The sequence below is a fragment of the Sander vitreus genome, chromosome 12, assembly GCF_031162955.1.
Source record: "Sander vitreus isolate 19-12246 chromosome 12, sanVit1, whole genome shotgun sequence".
Lineage (NCBI taxonomy): Eukaryota > Metazoa > Chordata > Actinopteri > Perciformes > Percidae > Sander > Sander vitreus.
This window is the reverse complement of record NC_135866.1, coordinates 8,069,711-8,087,194: the sequence shown is the minus strand read 5'-3', so window position 1 is coordinate 8,087,194 and position 17,484 is coordinate 8,069,711. Positions and strand designations below refer to the sequence as shown.

General features: G+C 41.6%; 1 protein-coding gene across 2 annotated transcripts; it reads left to right on the top strand.

The window, feature by feature from the left end:
• The first annotated feature begins 5,223 nt into the window (after window positions 1-5,223).
• On the top strand, window positions 5,224-16,760 carry LOC144526215 (electrogenic aspartate/glutamate antiporter SLC25A12, mitochondrial-like). Of its 2 annotated transcripts, none has more exons than XM_078263517.1 (18): window positions 5,224-5,473; window positions 6,246-6,299; window positions 7,677-7,822; window positions 8,417-8,532; window positions 8,902-9,041; window positions 9,206-9,352; window positions 10,245-10,383; window positions 10,728-10,821; window positions 10,981-11,065; window positions 12,007-12,088; window positions 12,207-12,365; window positions 13,254-13,306; window positions 13,682-13,762; window positions 14,242-14,382; window positions 14,562-14,700; window positions 14,945-15,103; window positions 15,201-15,291; window positions 15,731-16,760. In XM_078263517.1, exons 1-18 carry the CDS (start codon window positions 5,462-5,464, stop codon window positions 15,942-15,944), a joined length of 2,052 nt encoding a protein of 683 aa, XP_078119643.1. In that variant the 5' UTR covers window positions 5,224-5,461; the 3' UTR covers window positions 15,945-16,760. The 2 variants fall into 2 exon arrangements, with proteins under 2 accessions (XP_078119643.1, XP_078119642.1); XM_078263516.1 differs by lacking the exon at window positions 5,224-5,473 and adding an exon at window positions 6,012-6,116.
• The last annotated feature ends 724 nt before the right edge of the window (window positions 16,761-17,484 follow it).

Sequence of the window (17,484 nt, the reverse complement as noted above, 5' to 3'; positions counted from 1 at the left end):
TTTCAATAAATCAAGTGGATCATTATGCTGTAATAAACGTAATGGTGGTACTTTTACACTTAATTCTGTCAAAACCCCGTAGAGTTCTGTTGGACTGAAACTTCTCCCTGGGTTTCGGAGGGCTTCTAGAAACAGTCCCGCGAATGTTGGTGTTGTTGATAATCGTGTCAAAGACTCTGGGCTTTGGTGTATTAATGTGTTCTGAACAACGTTAAGGTTTAGGGCAGCTTGTAATGTTGCATTCATCCAACAGTTATTGAAACTATTTGAAAATCTGCAAATGTTGCAGGGATCTGTTCTTTGTAATTCCTTGTAACAGAGCCTCATATCACACACTGTTTCAAAGATTTCTTCCATGCTTTGAGCAGTAGCACTGGTTCTCGGTAAAGTGCTACTATCTTGGTCACTGGGACCAACAGGTAATGGGGCAGTTTCGTCATCTCCACCACTTTCTCTTTGTTCAGGTAGATGTTGGTCGGTGGGACCAGTACGTAATGGGATGGTTTCTTTATCTCCACCACTCTCTCTTTGTTCAGGTAGATGTTGGTCGGTGGGACCAGTACGTAATGGGATGGTTTCTTTATCTCCACCACTCTCTCTTTGTTCAGGTAGATGTTGGTCGGTGGGACCAGTACGTAATGGGATGGTTTCTTTATCTCCACCACTCTCTCTTTGTTCAGGTAGATGTTGGTCGGTGGGACCAGTACGTAATGGGATGGTTTCTTTATCTCCACCACTCTCTCTTTGTTCAGGTAGATGTTGGTCGGTGGGACCAACAGAAAGTGGGGCAGTTTCCTCATCTCTACCACTCTTTCCTTGTTCTAAGTATGGCTCCAGGAGTCTTCTAACAGTTTTAGTGACTAGAGTACCCACAATGAAACCCAGAGTTAAGAAGGGCATTATGCTGTGAAAATGTGTCTAATTTATGGGGGGGGGAAAAAAATCTTCTCTTCTTCCTGTGTGATCGTACAGATTATAGAGACTACAATAGGGGCGTCGGACTGGGGAGGTTAAGGGGAAGAGGGCCCAAAAAGATGCTAGAATGAATAGCTGTGGATGCGGGGTGCTATAGAGAATGCCTTTGTGCAGGGTCAGGGATTTGGCTACAATCCTTGTACACGAAAATGAAAACACTTTGGGTCAGTGGTAATATTGGCATATCTAATAGGATTCGAAGTAGCCTTTTATAAAACATGACTGATTGATCTCACACCTTTGACACGTCACACCAAACGTCACGTTCCAATCGATAGCCCCGCCCACATCCAGACAACCGTGCTTTCATCGTCATATGACGCTCTGGAATGGAACGGAACTTCTTTTTTTCGAACCACTATGGCCTGAAATGTTTTACGTGTTTCTTTAGCCTGATTGTATGACAATAAAATTACATTGCATTTTCAACTAAACATTATTGTGATCACAATGTGCGGAGTGTAACCGAGGGTTTTATATGTCGCCTATATATACTATGAAACTATAAAATAAAAACACGGGCTTCTCGGTTCAGACATTGAAGCCCGTGTTTTTATTTTATTTTAAAATCCTAAATAAATACATAAATGCTACAGAATGACTTCTTTATTGATCAACACATTATTTAGTTTGGACTTTTTTTATTTACACTATTTCTCATGAGATTTAAAAAAAAAATGAATAATTTAAAAAATATCTGTCTTTTGGGTATCAGGCTAATAAGGGAATCCTTTTAAAATGGTTCGACAGACCAACAATGGCAGGACACCACTGACATAATGCTAAGGGCAGTGCAGCAGGTAAGGCTGGGAGATAAATCTATAAGGAGTACTGCCAAATACTTATACCAATTACAGAATTGCAAAAATGAATGTAATGAAAACGCCTCCACTTTTATACATGTTCATATCTGTTGAAAAATATAAAGTGACAATTTACCCCACATAGTGTGACAACTTATGAAGGGGCAACTTTTCACAAATGCACATTCTGTATTTAACCATATAAGCCTTTATTCAAGTGAGGTGTAAAAATCTAGGCTATAGATTATACATTTCTGCACTAGAATTTATAGAGAGTGAGTGTGAGTGTGATAAGATGTTGTTCGGGGTATCTCCACAGTATGAAGAAATAGGACAACTTTCAGTAAGCCTGGTGGAGGTCTTAAAAACGTTTTTACGCGAGAGTTAATGCGCAAAATGGGAGATGGAAACACCTTTGCCGAAGAAGTTGTGACGTAGCGAACATGTAACTCACATGACTATAGTCCCGGTATCCATCGGATGGGGGAAGCATCGGGATCTGGGTCCCATCCAGTGCGCCGTACACTTGTGGCACAAGGTGCGTAGTGGAGCTGCCGTGCTCCTGTGTACACAGCGGTGAACGGTTCGTCTCGCTGGCACCAAATATCTCTGCCACAACCCTGTAATCTGCACAGGTGGCCAACTTGTACAACGCTGCCTCTCTCCATTTAGCCAAAGAGCTTAGCATCTAAACTCTTTGATTTAGCATGAACAACCATTCCTAAAGTCAACTTGTGAAGTAACTACGCTTTGTGTAGTCTGGTTTATTCGCTCTAAACCAGTTGATGGAAGCGCTTGTAATTCGCATTTTCTTTTTTGCGACATTTTAAAACTTTGCTTAAACTTCCCTTGACAATTAGATGGAAACATGACTACTGACAACGAACACTGTTGATATGAGATACACTGTTATCCCGAATAAGTTGACTTTACTAGTAATTTGCATGGAAGTTTTTATAAAAGGTGATATTTAACAGGTCAAGTTGTATTAATACAGACTGGTAAATTGATGCAGTAGACGAATCAAGTTTACATCAGTAGTCATTTCTAAAAATCATCATTAAACACAATTTACTTTTGTTGGAATATAATAAATATGAAACATAAGGATTTACTTATCAAAATTATAGAAAGGAATTGTTCTAACTAAATATGTTTTTGTCTTTATAACAGTGTAGTTTTAAGAACAATGTATTCTTAGTTCCAGTAAAACAGAATGGATGACAATGCATAGATTGTAATTTCCAACGTTCTCTGCATGGATTTGACTTATCAGTCTCTACTTCACTGCCCAGACCCCATCAGTTCCCCCCTTTAACTAGGACAGAAACCGTTCAGAACATATATTTTTTTTCCCATGAGCTTTTGCATCGCTTCAGCGCTGAACAGTTCAAATGACCCCGCCTTCCACCACCACATCCTTAGTTATCTCTGCCTAATATGATCTGTGCACTGCATACTTAAGCTGATTATTACAAACAACTAATGTGATTTAGTAATGAAAACGATTTTTAACAAAACATGAAAGAATAATTAGCGACCACTAAAAAAGTTGAATTACAACTAATTCTGGGTTTACAGTGGTGCAGCAGAAATAACCTCTTCCTGAACATTGACAAGACCAAGAAAGTGGTTATTGATTTCCGGAGAGCTCCCACCCCAAAAAGCCAAATTTCATTTTTTTCGGTGCTGCTGTGGAGAGAGTGAGCAGCACCAAATTCCTGGGGGTACACATCAGTGAGGACCTCTCCTGGACAACAAACACTGCATCACTGGCCAAGAAGTCCCAGCGGCGCCTCTACAGGGGCACCATTGAGAACATCCTGTCCAGTGGTACGGGAGCTGCACTGCCTCTCTTCACGCTGGCTGCAGTCAGGCACAGAGCCTGGTCGTGGGGAGGGGGTAGTTTTCTATGGGGCATGCTTTTGCGTGCTACAAACCTGGCAAAGAAGCTGTTGAGGTCATTTAGCAGAGAGGTGTTGCTGTCACAGGTCTGTGGCGAGGGTTTGTAGTCCGTGAAGGTCTGGATACCACGCCACAGGCTCCGTGCGTATCTGTTGTCTTTAAAATATCACTAGACAGGTTGGCCCTTGCTATTCTTAGGCCAGCTGCACCCCCCAGCTTTGAAGGCGGTGTTCCTGGCCCTCAATAGCCCGTGGACCTCTCCTGTTAGCCATGGCTTCTGGTTTGCCCGTGTTGTGATGGTTCGTGTGGTGGTTACATCAGCAATGCATTTGCTAATGTAGGAAGTGACAGTGTCCGAATACTCCTCAATGTCTGTATGATTGTTAGGTAGCTGCCTGCTTAAACATATTCCAATCAGTGGTTTCAAAGCAGTCCTGAAATGCAGCAGATACCCCCTCTGGCTACACACATACCTGCTTCAGAACTGGTTTGGTGAATTTCACCTTTGGCCTGTTTGCAGGCCAATGTGGGGGAGGGGGAATGGCTTGTGTGCACATTTTGAGGTGTAAACCAAGTCCAGGATGTTCTCTTGTAGGAAAGTTCACATGTTGATGGAAATTGGGGAGAACAGTCTTGAGATCAGCATGGTTGAAATAAAGTCAACTGAAAACATTCCTCAGCACAAAAATTAACTATTGCTATATTCCCGGAATTGTTGGAACACAGCGAGTATGGATCGAGGGATAGAGGTGAGCTATAAAGAAGAGTCCACAGGAACAGTAGGGCTGTTTTCACAGCAGTAGTAGCCTACTAATGAAGTTGCACTAGCATATACTGTACTAGTAGTAGGAGCAGAGGTAGTAATATACTATAAGTAATAGTAGTAGTAATTAGTGATAGAAAATAACAAAGTAGGCTACATTCACTGTATTTAAGTACAATTTTTGTACATATAGTAGTTATGAGTAGTTCCATTTTATGCAATTTTATACAATTTTATACCTACTTCTACTACACTATAGCCAATATTGTACTTTTTACTCCACTACATTTATTTGGCAACATTAGTTACTTTGCAGATTTAGATAATTAATACACAATAAAGTATGACCTATTATTATTATGCTACCCAGCAGTATATAAAATAGCTAAAATTACATCTGCATTATTAGTGATGCTTACACATTGATTCATACCTAATTATGATCCAGTGATACAAAAATATATTATTCTAAAATGGGCCATTTTGCATAACAACTACTTTTACTTTTGGCATACAAGTATATTTTGATGCTAATACTTATATAGGCCTATTAAGTAAGATTTTAAATGCAGGACTTTTACAGAGTATTTTCACACTGTGGTATTATTTTGGTATTATACTTAAATAAAAGATCTAAGTAGGCTACTTCTTCTACCACTGAGAGCTTGCCGGTTCCAAAAACAAAGACGTTTGTGAATCTGTCACTTCATATCAATGCAATATGAACGCCCCTTACATCAGCATAAAGAGAGTGTACGCGCGCATCTTTGATGTGGTACACGATACAGTTCTCTCATCACAGTAACATCTTTCATATTGTTACTCTCAAGTAATTTGGTGTGAATGAGTGAATAGTTGACTATTAGTTAGCTATTGGTTGAGTGATTTATCGGTTTATATTTCTGAAAGGCTGTGCTGTTCACGTTCGGACTACAACGTTTACACGTCCGAGCCGAGGGCGTACTAGCTACGCTCTTTCTCGCTGCTCGCTCACTGTACGTGACGTCAAACCAGCATGGCGGCCAAGGTGACTTCGGCATCGCTCTCGTAGCGATTTTCAAACCTCTACTTTAACATGTCTGCATGCCTTCTGTTCGTTTTCTTGTGTAGAAATGATCAATGCTAGCCTTTTAGATCCTGCCCGGGTAGGGTGTCTCTGATGCGGTGTACTCTGAGGCTGTAGCATCACTGTGCTAGCGGCTGCCTGGCGTTCTGGCCTTGAAGAGACATCCACAACCTCGAAGTTAGCGAGATAATGCTAAACAGCCATCGAATTACTACAAGACCAAAAATGCCAGCTTGCGTCGCATCTTTTCGCAGCAGTCGACGTTTTGTCAGTTTGCTCCCAGTTTGCCGATTTAAAGCTTAAAATGTCATTGCAACTGTAGGATTCAAAAACGAACATTATTCTACACAACTTAACGGTGTGTGTCCTCTTCAGACGAATAATTTGTGCTTGCTAGCCGCCGGCTACCCAGTTGTAACGTTAGTGTTTGAGCTTGTGTTTAGATTTTTGCCTGGTCTATTGTTTAGCTAGCTGCCTAACTTCTTCAACTTGAGATCATACCAGGGTGTAACTTAGTCGTTAGCTTTGACTGTGTGCCATGTCTGTCGCAGTAGGTTGGGTTTCTCTTTCACAGCAGTGGACGTTTCAAGGAGACAACCCAAAGGCTTGTTTTGCTTCATGTTCTATCCTGTACACCGCCTGCAAAACCTGTTGTAAACAGCAGCTTATTTGGCCATGTAAAAACGCACATTCGCATTGTCGAATAATGTTATTTAAATGTGTATTGTTTTAGGTGCAATCTACCAAACGCGGGGACCCAAGTGAGCTGAAATCGATCTTCCAAAAGGTAAGGTTTACTTTGCACAACATCTTCAATGGTCAATGTCAGATTACGCATAGATAATATGCGTGCATCACGTAGCTACACATGTCTATGGGATGTTTTTGGGAAACAGCTCTTTATGTAGAAAACAGCTCACCCAGGACTGTTTTCACATGGGGAATGAGTTTGTAGGTTTCTCATGGGGTTTGAATTACAGCATTGGCCACAGTTAAAAATCCAACACAGACTCCTGTTGTTACATTAAAGCATACATAACTATGTCTGAATAGCTTGTCGTGGTCATATTCATCACTGTGGCCTAAAAAAAATTGTGTTTTCCTGACAGAAGTTGAAGCCTAAACAATTATAGTTCATAGTTGTTGAGTCAGCAGCAGCTGTTTTGAGTGGAGCTGGTATTTGGGTTCAGTGCTGAAAAAGAAATGTGGTTTTTCTCAATCTCATTCTGCTTTGATTGTCATGGCATGTTAAAGGAACGTGTTGGATTGTTTATAAGGCAGTGGTTGGTGTCATTGATAGGGTAGCTTAGTCAGTAGAGCGTCACATTTTTTATTTAGGTTCTAATTGTTACATTTTGTTTCACTGCCTCCAGTACAGCCTAAGCAAGGGCCTGCATGTCCTTTTGAATGGATCAGAGAGCACAGTGTGTGTCACACCTGTGCTCATGTTATTATGTTATGTATACAAAACATTTTAAGTCAGAGTAAAGGGTGTTGCGTGTCTGAGGATATGAAGGCAGACTGGTCTGTGTATGAGCATGATATATACTGAGAGACTGTAATAAGAGTGGATTTGGTTAACCTTCACCTTGCTCCACTGTGATCTGCTTGGTGAGTGTGTGTGATACTTGTGTGGGCGAGCACTTGTCAGTACCCGGCTATACAAAGGCCAAATAGCTTGCAAGCTGAAGCTAAAAACATCGGTGCACATGTTCCTGATCATGCGTGCGCAAGTGTGAGCCGCTGTCATTCTGACATATCACGCCACAACTGAAAGAGTAATGACTCGGTTATTCAGGTGCAGCATGAATCAGCTGGGCCGGTTAGTAAAAAACAAAGGTCAAACGGGAGGTAATTTGCTAGGGCGCTGTGAAGGTCAAGTCATGCTAAGCTATTGAGACAGATCAACTCTAGGTTATGTAAATGGACCACACAACTTGCAGAGATAACTGGAGGTGTACAAGCACTGTTTGCTCCGTAGATTGGATACAATCACACCTGTTTTTTAGGGGGGTATTTATTTGTGTACAAGGACCAATTGTCGTAATTGCTTATTAAATAAATACACTGTTGGGTAGTTCAATTTCGAGTTAAGGGAATAGAGGTTGGCGCCTGTAAAGTGTAAGGTATCCATGCCGATGTTATGTTTTGTTTCTCTACTCAGTACGCCAGTGTAGCGGACAAGGATGGAGAGAGGTTCATGACCCCAGGAGACTTTGTCCAGAGGTATCTAGGACTACACACGCAGATCCACCACAACCCAAAAACTGTACAGCTCATCGCTGCTGTGGCCGACACCACAAAGGACGGGTACGTACTGATCGGAAACGGCGTGCAAAAACACATGAACGCACAGCTTATCATTACTAATTGACAGTTTATTGAGCCATGTCTGATCAGTAGTTGCCATTATCAGCCACTTACAGATAAAATACTCCCAGTGACTCCCGTTTCCAAGACTGTTTGCACATGCAGTTGATGAAGTGACCTAGTGTTTCGATCTGTTTGGAAAATCTTAGTAATATTTGTGATTTTCTTTTTTTTTAATTTTTTTTTACTCAGACTGTTTATCTGTCAGGCCTAGGGTCATTTGCTGTCTAGCCTTTCAGTTATTACAAAAACACTTCATAGTATTGCCAGTCAGTGTTTGCATATACTATTGTGTGTGTGTGTGTATATATATAATTATATAATTTATATCAAAGGTGAAAAATATTGAAAACTGTCCCAAGGAACAGAGAAAATGTTTTTTGTGTGTGTGATTTATGTGAACTAGTCCTTTAAGGAATACAGGATGATCTTACCCTATCTTTATTCCAAAGTCTTTGATACGTTTGTTTAACAATATATATATATATATATATATATATATCTTCCACCACACATATACATCCACAATGGCAGGCTGATCTCGTTCCAGGAGTTCCTTGCGTTTGAGTCAGTGTTGTGTGCCCCCGACGCTCTCTTCATAGTAGCCTTCCAGCTGTTTGACAAGAATGGAACTGGAAACATTTCCTTTGGTACGGATTCATGTGTTTTCTGTATTTTCGCTTTGAGTTCAGTTCACATGATTTCAATGGTAAAAAAAAAAAAAAAGGCAATATAGCAATGTAGACTGTGTTGAATATTTTTAATCAGTATTTAAAGGAAATTCTCTAGCTTGTGTGCCGTAGCACTGAATCCATTCCCTGATGTGTTTGTGTGCTCCATCATCAGGGCATTTTGTGTAGAAAGAATTTCCTAACATGACATTGTTAACCAGATTACTCCTCGGCCTAAGTCATTACACAAGGATGGACTTGCATAATTGTTTACGCTTTCCTTCCTACCTCTACTTACTTTCTTATGATTATTGATTCCTTTTGTTTGAATGTACATTTGTGCTTCAGACAATGTGCGGGACATCTTCAGCCAGACCACAGTGCACCACCACATTCCCTTCAACTGGGACTGTGAGTTCATCCGTCTGCACTTTGGGCACGACCGCAAGAAACGCATCAGCTACCTCGAGTTCACCCAGTTCCTGCAGGTGTGCCAATGAAACACACACACACACACACACACACACACACACACACACACACACACACACTCAGAGATTAGAGTTTTTTTTATAGCTTGACTCTCTTTTTTCACTTTATCGCCTTACTACTATAAATATTATATTTACACTTGTGTGTGTCATGTTTCTAGGAGCTGCAGTTGGAGCATGCACGCCAGGCGTTTGCCCAGAAGGACAATGGGAAGAATGGCGTCATCTCCGCCATGGACTTCAGTGACATCATGGCCACCATCAGACACCACATGCTCACACCCTTTGTGGAGGAGAACCTTGTCTCCGTGAGTGTTTGTGTGTGCATGAAGAGCTTAATGACTTTGTAGTTTGTATAATTATTCACCGTGGCCACAGAGAATATTCAGCTCTGATTGACTGGAGGATGAGTGTTATTTTCAGATAACCACAGCTTGTTCTAAATTAATTTTCATAGCTGGAAGCTCAGTCGTTTCAGTTTTTACTAGGCTACGCCATCTCCCACGTTTTGGGTAGCAAACCGTTTGTATTCCAAGGTGAACAGGGACGTAACGCTTTTCATTTGCCCCAAGCTATTTAAACAATACTTATGTTTTGATCGCTCGCTAGTGGCAATAAAATCCACTCTGACCTGTGGGGTTATGAAAGTCTACACACTCAGCAGAGGTAAATCCTCATCCGCTTTGCAACTGGGGTTATTAGCAGCAAAGGATTGTAGTCATTTTTCAACTTGGGCCTGGTGCATTTCTAATTTTAATAATAAGCTCAGCTCAGGCTCTTCAGTGTTCTCTTGAGCTACTTTCCCACTATACTCCTAACACTTCTTGACAGGGCTAAATGTGGTGTTGTCCTCAGTTACCTGACATTCTTGTCACATGAAGTTAGATATCCTGCTAAGATTTGCTCTGTTGTACATTTCGGTGTAGTTACATGTTTTTTCTACACTGTCAAGAGCTTAATTATAAAGGCAAAAGCTCAGGCTATAATACTAATAAAAAAATAAAAAAAAGAAAGTCCCTACAATATGACAAATTAAATTAAAGTAAAGTAGTTACTGCTTAGCCCCTGCGATTAAAAGAATAAAATAAAAAAAATAAAAAAGGTAGCTTAAATTTACATAATGCAGTATTGGGTAAAATTTGAAACTGTGCGTCTTGTCTTTCTCATTAAGAGTTAAATATAAATATGCACTTGTACCAGGCTGCAGGTGGCAGCACCTCTCACTTGGTCAGCTTCTCTTACTTCAATGCCTTCAACTCCCTCCTGAACAACATGGAGCTGATTCGCAAGATCTACAGCACACTGGCTGGCACGCGGAAGGACACACTCGTGACCAAAGGTGCACTAATAGTTTCCCTCTGATGTTGTGTCTTTGCCATTCAGCTGAAGATGTTACACGAGTGTGTCAGAAATGTCCTTGTTATTATAGAAGGTAACCTTCTCTTACCCCTCTCTCTCACTCTCTCTCTCACTCTCTCGCTCTCGCTCTCTCTCTCGCTCTCTCTCTCTCGCTCTCTCTCTCTCTCTCTCTCGCGCTCTCTCTCTCTCACTCTCTCGCTCTCTCTCTCTCTCTCTCTCGCTCTCTCTCTCGCTCTCTCTCTCGCGCTCTCTCTCTCGCTCTCTCTCTCTCGCTCTCTCTCTCTCTCTCGCTCTCTCGCTCTCTCTCTCTCTCTCTCTCTGCAGAGGAGTTTGTTCATGCTGCCAACAAGTTTGGGCAGATCACTCCCATGGAAATTGACATCCTGTACCAATTGTCAGGCCTGTTCTCCCCCTCTGGGTAAACACTCATTCTGATATTCGGTTAAAGTCTGTTATATAATCTGTCAGGCCCAACTCCCTAAATCCCCTTACATTTTTCTGTACTTTACTGACAGTTACTGAAAACTATTCAGATCTGTATGATGACAGTGATGTAAATAAACATCTGTGTTATCAGGCGCCTGAATCTTTCTGACATTGAGAGGATCGCTCCGTTAGAGGAAGGATGCCTGCCCCATCACCTGGCTGAAACCCAAAAGCAGGTAGGATGCCTATAGCAGTGTGTATGTGCAACTCCTAATTGATGGTAAAATTGTCGTCATTTGCATGAAATCTGATCCGCAGTGAACTGTCCATCTGTAAAATATATTTAAACACCAGAGCTACTTATAATGTATCATACATTCTGTATTCACACCACGAGCAATTCACATTGATGGCATCATTGCCATAAACAACTTTTTCATAATGTAAATTCATTACTACTACTACTACTACTGCTCACACATACACACACATAAGTCCACATATCCTCATTTGATCTGTATTATTGTAATTTATTTTATGCCTTGTTGTTTATGTAGCCAACCTTATGCTTGTTTTGTTTTTTTTATTCAGTGCTTACTTGCGTTCAATTTGTTGTTGTTTGTTTAGGACTCTTGTAATTGCTCATTATATATTTGTTTCTTCTCTTCCTTATGTGAGATTCCTTCTATAACCCTAGGGTAGGGCTGGGTGATATGGAGAATATCAAATATCCCGATATTTTTGACCAAATACCTCGATATCGATATTGTAGGGTTGACAATTGGTGCTTTCACAAAATATGCACACAATGAGATTTTTGATAAATAATCATCAGTTATGTTGATATAATAACTATGCGAGTGAAGGCAAATAATGGAACAGCTAGAACAGTCTGGTGTGTTCAGAAAATTACATCACTCTACTGTAATGCAGCCTTTAAAACCAGGAAAAGACACTTTTGTCATATCAGGATATTACGATATCCAAAATTGAAGACGATATCTTGCCTCATATATCGATATAATATCGATATATATTGCCCAGCCCTACCCTAGGGGTTTTATTAATCTCACCTACACAATCTTTATTTTATATTACTTACTTTTCTTGTCTTGATTTTCTTGTGCATAAAATAAACAAATTCAAATTCATGGTCCCATGTGTGATTTCCCATCAGGCCCATGGGGATGGTTCCAGGTCTGTGTTGCTCCAGGTTGCAGAGTCCTCCTACAGGTTCAGCCTGGGCTCCATCGCTGGAGGTGAGCTACCCTGCGGCCGGAGGCAGATGGCCGTCTGACGGACGCACAGCAGCGTCTGATGTATCTAATTTCATGGCTATTATTTTCGTCTGAGTTTGTGTGTGTGTGGTTTACACAGCTACGGGAGCGACGGCTGTTTACCCCATCGACTTGGTGAAGACTCGTATGCAGAACCAGAGGTCCACAGGATCCTTTGTCGGAGAGCTGATGTACAAGAACAGCTTTGACTGTGCTAAGAAGGTGCTTCGCTACGAGGGCTTCTTTGGCTTCTATAGAGGTAGGCCACAAAGGCACCTGTCTTCTCCCCTGTCTGCAGCCACAACATCAGTGATTTGGTTTTTTAGTGTTCTGGCTTTTATTTTGTTTCGTCATCTTAAGCCCAAATCGCACGGGACTAGCATGACCTGGGGACTTCTAGTAATTTGTAATAATAACGGAGGTCCTCTGTGTAGAAATATTTTATTAACAAAATGTGTGTATGTGCTTGTTGCAAAATAGCTGTGTTAGTCATTGAGGAAGCATTTAAAATTATTCCGGGTGACCTCTGATGCACAGAAAGTTAAGCTTAAGTCATAAAAATAGTTTTTATGACATAGAGGTGCATTGTTTGAAGGTTGCGAGAACAGAAGAGGAAGTTGCACCACACAGAGGCCCCGACCTTGATGTGTGTATCTGTGAAGATACCAGTTTCTGTCTAGAAACAAGAAGACACCCCCCCCGTGAGGATAGGATAAAGGCTTGAGGGAGAGAACAGATCAGAGCTCATTATTCGGAGGACAACTTGGTGGACCAGCTCTGACTTGATGTCTGTCGCTATTTTTTTTTCTTGTTGATGTGATGCAGCATCCTTCTTTGTCTAATAGTAGCAGAATTTCTACTGCTGTACTTTATTTTGGGCCGTGTTGCATCATACTAATTACAACAAACTCCTATTGTGAGCAACTTTGATGCATGTTCTTCCATTCCTGTCTCAGGCTTCCTCATCTTTCATGTCATTAGTAACAGCTCTGTATGTCTTTCTCTGTCTCCGCCTTCATGTTTTTGACCCCGAGTCTTATGTTCCATCTTCTTATTTCTTTCTGATGTCTCCTCTGTTGCTCCTGTGTGCTCAGTAATACTAATCAAATGGGATTCTCCTCACTCAATCTCCCATGATGCCCCACAGGCCTGGTCCCTCAGCTTATAGGTGTAGCACCTGAGAAGGCTATCAAACTCACAGTGAGTACCTCCCCTCACATAACACAACGCACAATTGCCCACCACTCCATATTCACTTTGCAGACACGCTTATGCTACATTGGTAATTTTAATAATTTATTTTATATTTATATTTACTGCATGTTTGACAATGAAATCATACACAACACATGAAAAAAAAGAAAAGAAAAAAAAAGAAAAAGAATTAAAACAAAATGATACAGAAGGGGTCCGCAAAATGACAAATACAATGAGAAGAAGCTTAAAATCAATGTCAAATTGAATATATAATATGAGAAATGTTCTTCCTCCAAAGAGGGGAACGACAGAAAAGGTTTGAGAACCACTGAAGAAGACACTGAATTACTCTGAATGGTCGTTGTTTGTGTCCCACAGGTGAATGACTTTGTAAGAGACAAGTTCACCAACAAGGACGACGCAATTCCTTTTTGGGCTGAGGTTATGGCTGGCGGCTGTGTAAGTCCTAGATCCCAAACACTTTTGTGTCCTGCTCCATCGCTTTGTGAATGCATACATGAACTAGACAAGAAGAAACAGTCCGTTATACAGAGGGGGTGTGTGCTTGCTTAGTGGTTAAAGGCAGTTAAAAAGCAGCTCATGCATGCAGTCTGTTTATTTGTTTTATTAACTTGCTTGCGGACTTCCAAATGGCAATACTAACAGCGGACTGCTTAATTGCACCCAGAGGTAAATTATCATTGTCCAATGTTTTTTTTTTTTTCTTCTGTTTTTGTTTTTGATAGCGTTGTTCATCCTTACACACATTGGCCCAGCACACCTTTACCGTCTGAGGAAATGACAAAGTAAATGATTGATCAGGATTTCATTCTTACTTTCACTACATCCCACAGCTGCGTGTGAGATGCAGGAGCAGTGATCTTTTATTTTTTTTTTTATGTAAATGTGTGAAGCTCTCTTTCTCCACATACATCCAGGCTGGAGGCTCCCAGGTGATCTTCACCAACCCTCTGGAGATTGTGAAGATTCGCCTGCAGGTGGCAGGCGAGATCACCACCGGGCCTCGAGTCAGCGCACTCAGCGTGGTTCGTGACCTGGGCTTCTTCGGCCTCTACAAGGTAATGTACCACAATCTTCTCTCAGGCTGCCCCAATGATGGTTGAATTAGTAGTTGGGAGGGAGGGAAGACCCCTGTTTAATTGACTGGCACTCATTATGTCTGGCATTTATGCACTCTTTCTCTTTGCCTCACTCTTTCATAGTCTCATACAGTCTCTTCTTTGTGTGTTCTCTCTAGGGTGCTAAAGCATGTTTCCTGAGAGACATCCCCTTCTCTGCCATCTATTTCCCCGCGTATGCCCACCTCAAGACCCAGTTCGCTGACGAGCAAGGCAGGCTGGGAGCTCTGCAGCTTCTCACTGCTGGAGCGATCGCAGGTAACCTCAGATTCTGACCTAGAGCAGCAGCAGAAGCAGCCAGCCAGCCAGCCAGCCAGCCAGCCAGCCAGCGCTGTACCTGCAATGCATTTTATGAAATACTGCACGGGAGAGAGGGAGCAGAATCAATAAATACTAATTAGCAAGCTATTAATTATTATTGACTTTTTACTTCCCCTCAAGTCATGGCGACCACATCTTACACAGGTTTGAATCTGACTTGCTGCTAACTCTTATTTCCAAGGTATCCCTGCGGCCTCCCTCGTGACGCCTGCCGATGTCATCAAGACGCGTCTGCAAGTTGCAGCGAGGGCAGGACAGACCACTTACACCGGAGTCATCGACTGCTTCAGGAAGATTATGAGAGAGGAGGGGTTCAAGGCTTTGTGGAAGGGAGCTGGAGGTGTGTGTTTGTGTTCTCCTGCATGCATCGATGCAGTGTTTGTCTAAGAGGGATTTTGCATGTAAACCGTATTAAATGTCGTCTCTGTTTTCTCCAGCTCGTATGTGCCGGTCTTCTCCTCAGTTTGGTGTGACTCTGGTGACTTATGAGCTCTTACAGCGGTGGTTCTACATTGACTTTGGAGGACAGTAAGTTGATTTTCTCTTTTTGTTAAAAGGAGAGTGAGCACTTTTGTAGCTTATTGTTTTTTATGAACTTAGTTACAGACAGCTGTGAAGTAGAGGAGGGAGGTGGGGGAAGCACATGTGAGGATGCAATATAAAGATTCATGGCCAGTATGGAAATACAGAACATATGGCTTTAGAGGCAGGAAATGAAACTCTTCAACTGCCTACTGATGCTAATATTTTGACTTGGTAAACCAACACAGCAGCAGTGGCTTGACATGCAACTTTCCAGGTTGACATCAGGATACACTACTGGCCTGTTTATCATCATGACTCCTTAGAAAAGTTTTTTTTTTAACTTCCAATAAAATGAAAAGGACTTATGTCATAACATACATGTATAGAAATGTAAGTAGGTTTGTGTAATGATCACTCCGGTCCGCCTCTCTCCTCTCTGCAGTCGTCCGTCGGGATCTGAGCCCACACCCAAGTCTCGCATCTCGGAGCTTCCTCCCATTAACGCCGACCACGTCGGAGGCTACCGCCTGGCCGCAGCTACCTTTGCCGGGGTGGAGAACAAATTTGGCCTCCACCTTCCCAAATTCAAGTCCTCCGGCGTGGTCTCCATACATCACCCAGAGCCAGTCGCTTCCACGCCAGCTCAGGCCCCATAGAGGTCTGAATCTCCATATCACTTTGCCATCCCTCTCCTCCTCCTCCTCCTCCTACCAGGAGCCAGACATTTAGATAGATACACAAACAAAACACGCACATATTTTAAAACGCACTCCACACATAGGGGCCATTCATTTAAGAACAAACAACACCAGAGTAACGGTGTGCGCCACTGGTCCCCAGCCAGAGGTGGAGGTGGAGGGCAGGCTGCAGCTGTGGGTGGAAGCGAGCAGACAGCGGCGGGACCGGAGCGCCGACTGCGTTGTATCTTCAGTGGCTGAAAGCTCCTGGCATCTCCATCTTTTGTGTTTCACTCCAGCATTCGTATAAAACGAAGCCTCCGGCACTCCTTTTTTTTCTCTCTCTCTCATGAGTAGCTGATTTGATTTTTATTGTTTTTCTGTCTGATACTCTGATAGTAGGACTTCTCTTATTGGCCGGTGGGCGTAGGATATATTAGATTGGTCAGCATGGTGCGTGGGGCTTCACTCTCGATTGGTCCTCCCACTGGAGGCTACATACTGTACATATTGTATAACTGTACTGAGACAGCACATTGACAGGAAGGGAAATGTTACATGGCCAAGCTCTCTGTAACTTTGAGTCTGCATCCTAATACAGTAACTGTAATGTTATGGCAATGCGGTCCTGGTCTCTGAGAATCACTCTTACTGATGTACAGAACTTTTCAATTAAGTGTTTTCTCGATAAAACAAGAATCATGAGAAGAGAAATTAGATATTAATAAATTAAATGTATCTCAATTCAGTCATGTTATTTTATTGAAATAAATCATCCATATGGTTTTAATTTTACCAATATGTCTTGAGTTTTATTCCAATGGAAAAGTGCAACCATCAACTGTATCAGGAACAGTAACAGGAAAGAATACAGTACAATTAATCTATGCAGAATACTTATCTTGTTCATATGTTATATCAAATATGGTTGCTACAGTGCTTTTTTTTTTTTTTTTTTTTTAGCTCATTTTAAACATTAAAGAGAAAGCGTTTGAAGCTGAAATTCATACCAGTCTGCTGAGGTTGGACTGCTGCATCCTGGAAGGAATTAGACGTTGGATGGAAAAGGTAAAATAATGAAAATCAATTCATGTACTGTGGTAAAAATGAGTGTCCAACCTCAGCTTTACACCTCCATTTAAACCTTAACGGAGTTGATTTAGATCCTCATCAAGAGGACACGTCAGGAAACCGTTTCTACTACTCACCACAGAGGTAGAGTATCAAACAATCACCTTTGGTACAGAAATCACTTTTCAACTGTACTAGTGTCAATAAATTCAAGGCAAGTATAGGAACAGATTTTGCCTGGTAAAAAGCTCGTAGTGCTAATCTTAGGAATGTACTACTCAAGCTTTTAGTACAAAGCAGCTTTTTTTTTTTTTTAAAACAATACACAAAATAAATAAGTGCAACCACCAGAATAAATATTAAATATTGTAGTGGTTGAAATGTAAGAATGACACACTTCTGCACAGGCCCCGAGTGCATGTATGAGCGCGTCGGCTGTTTTCTTTTT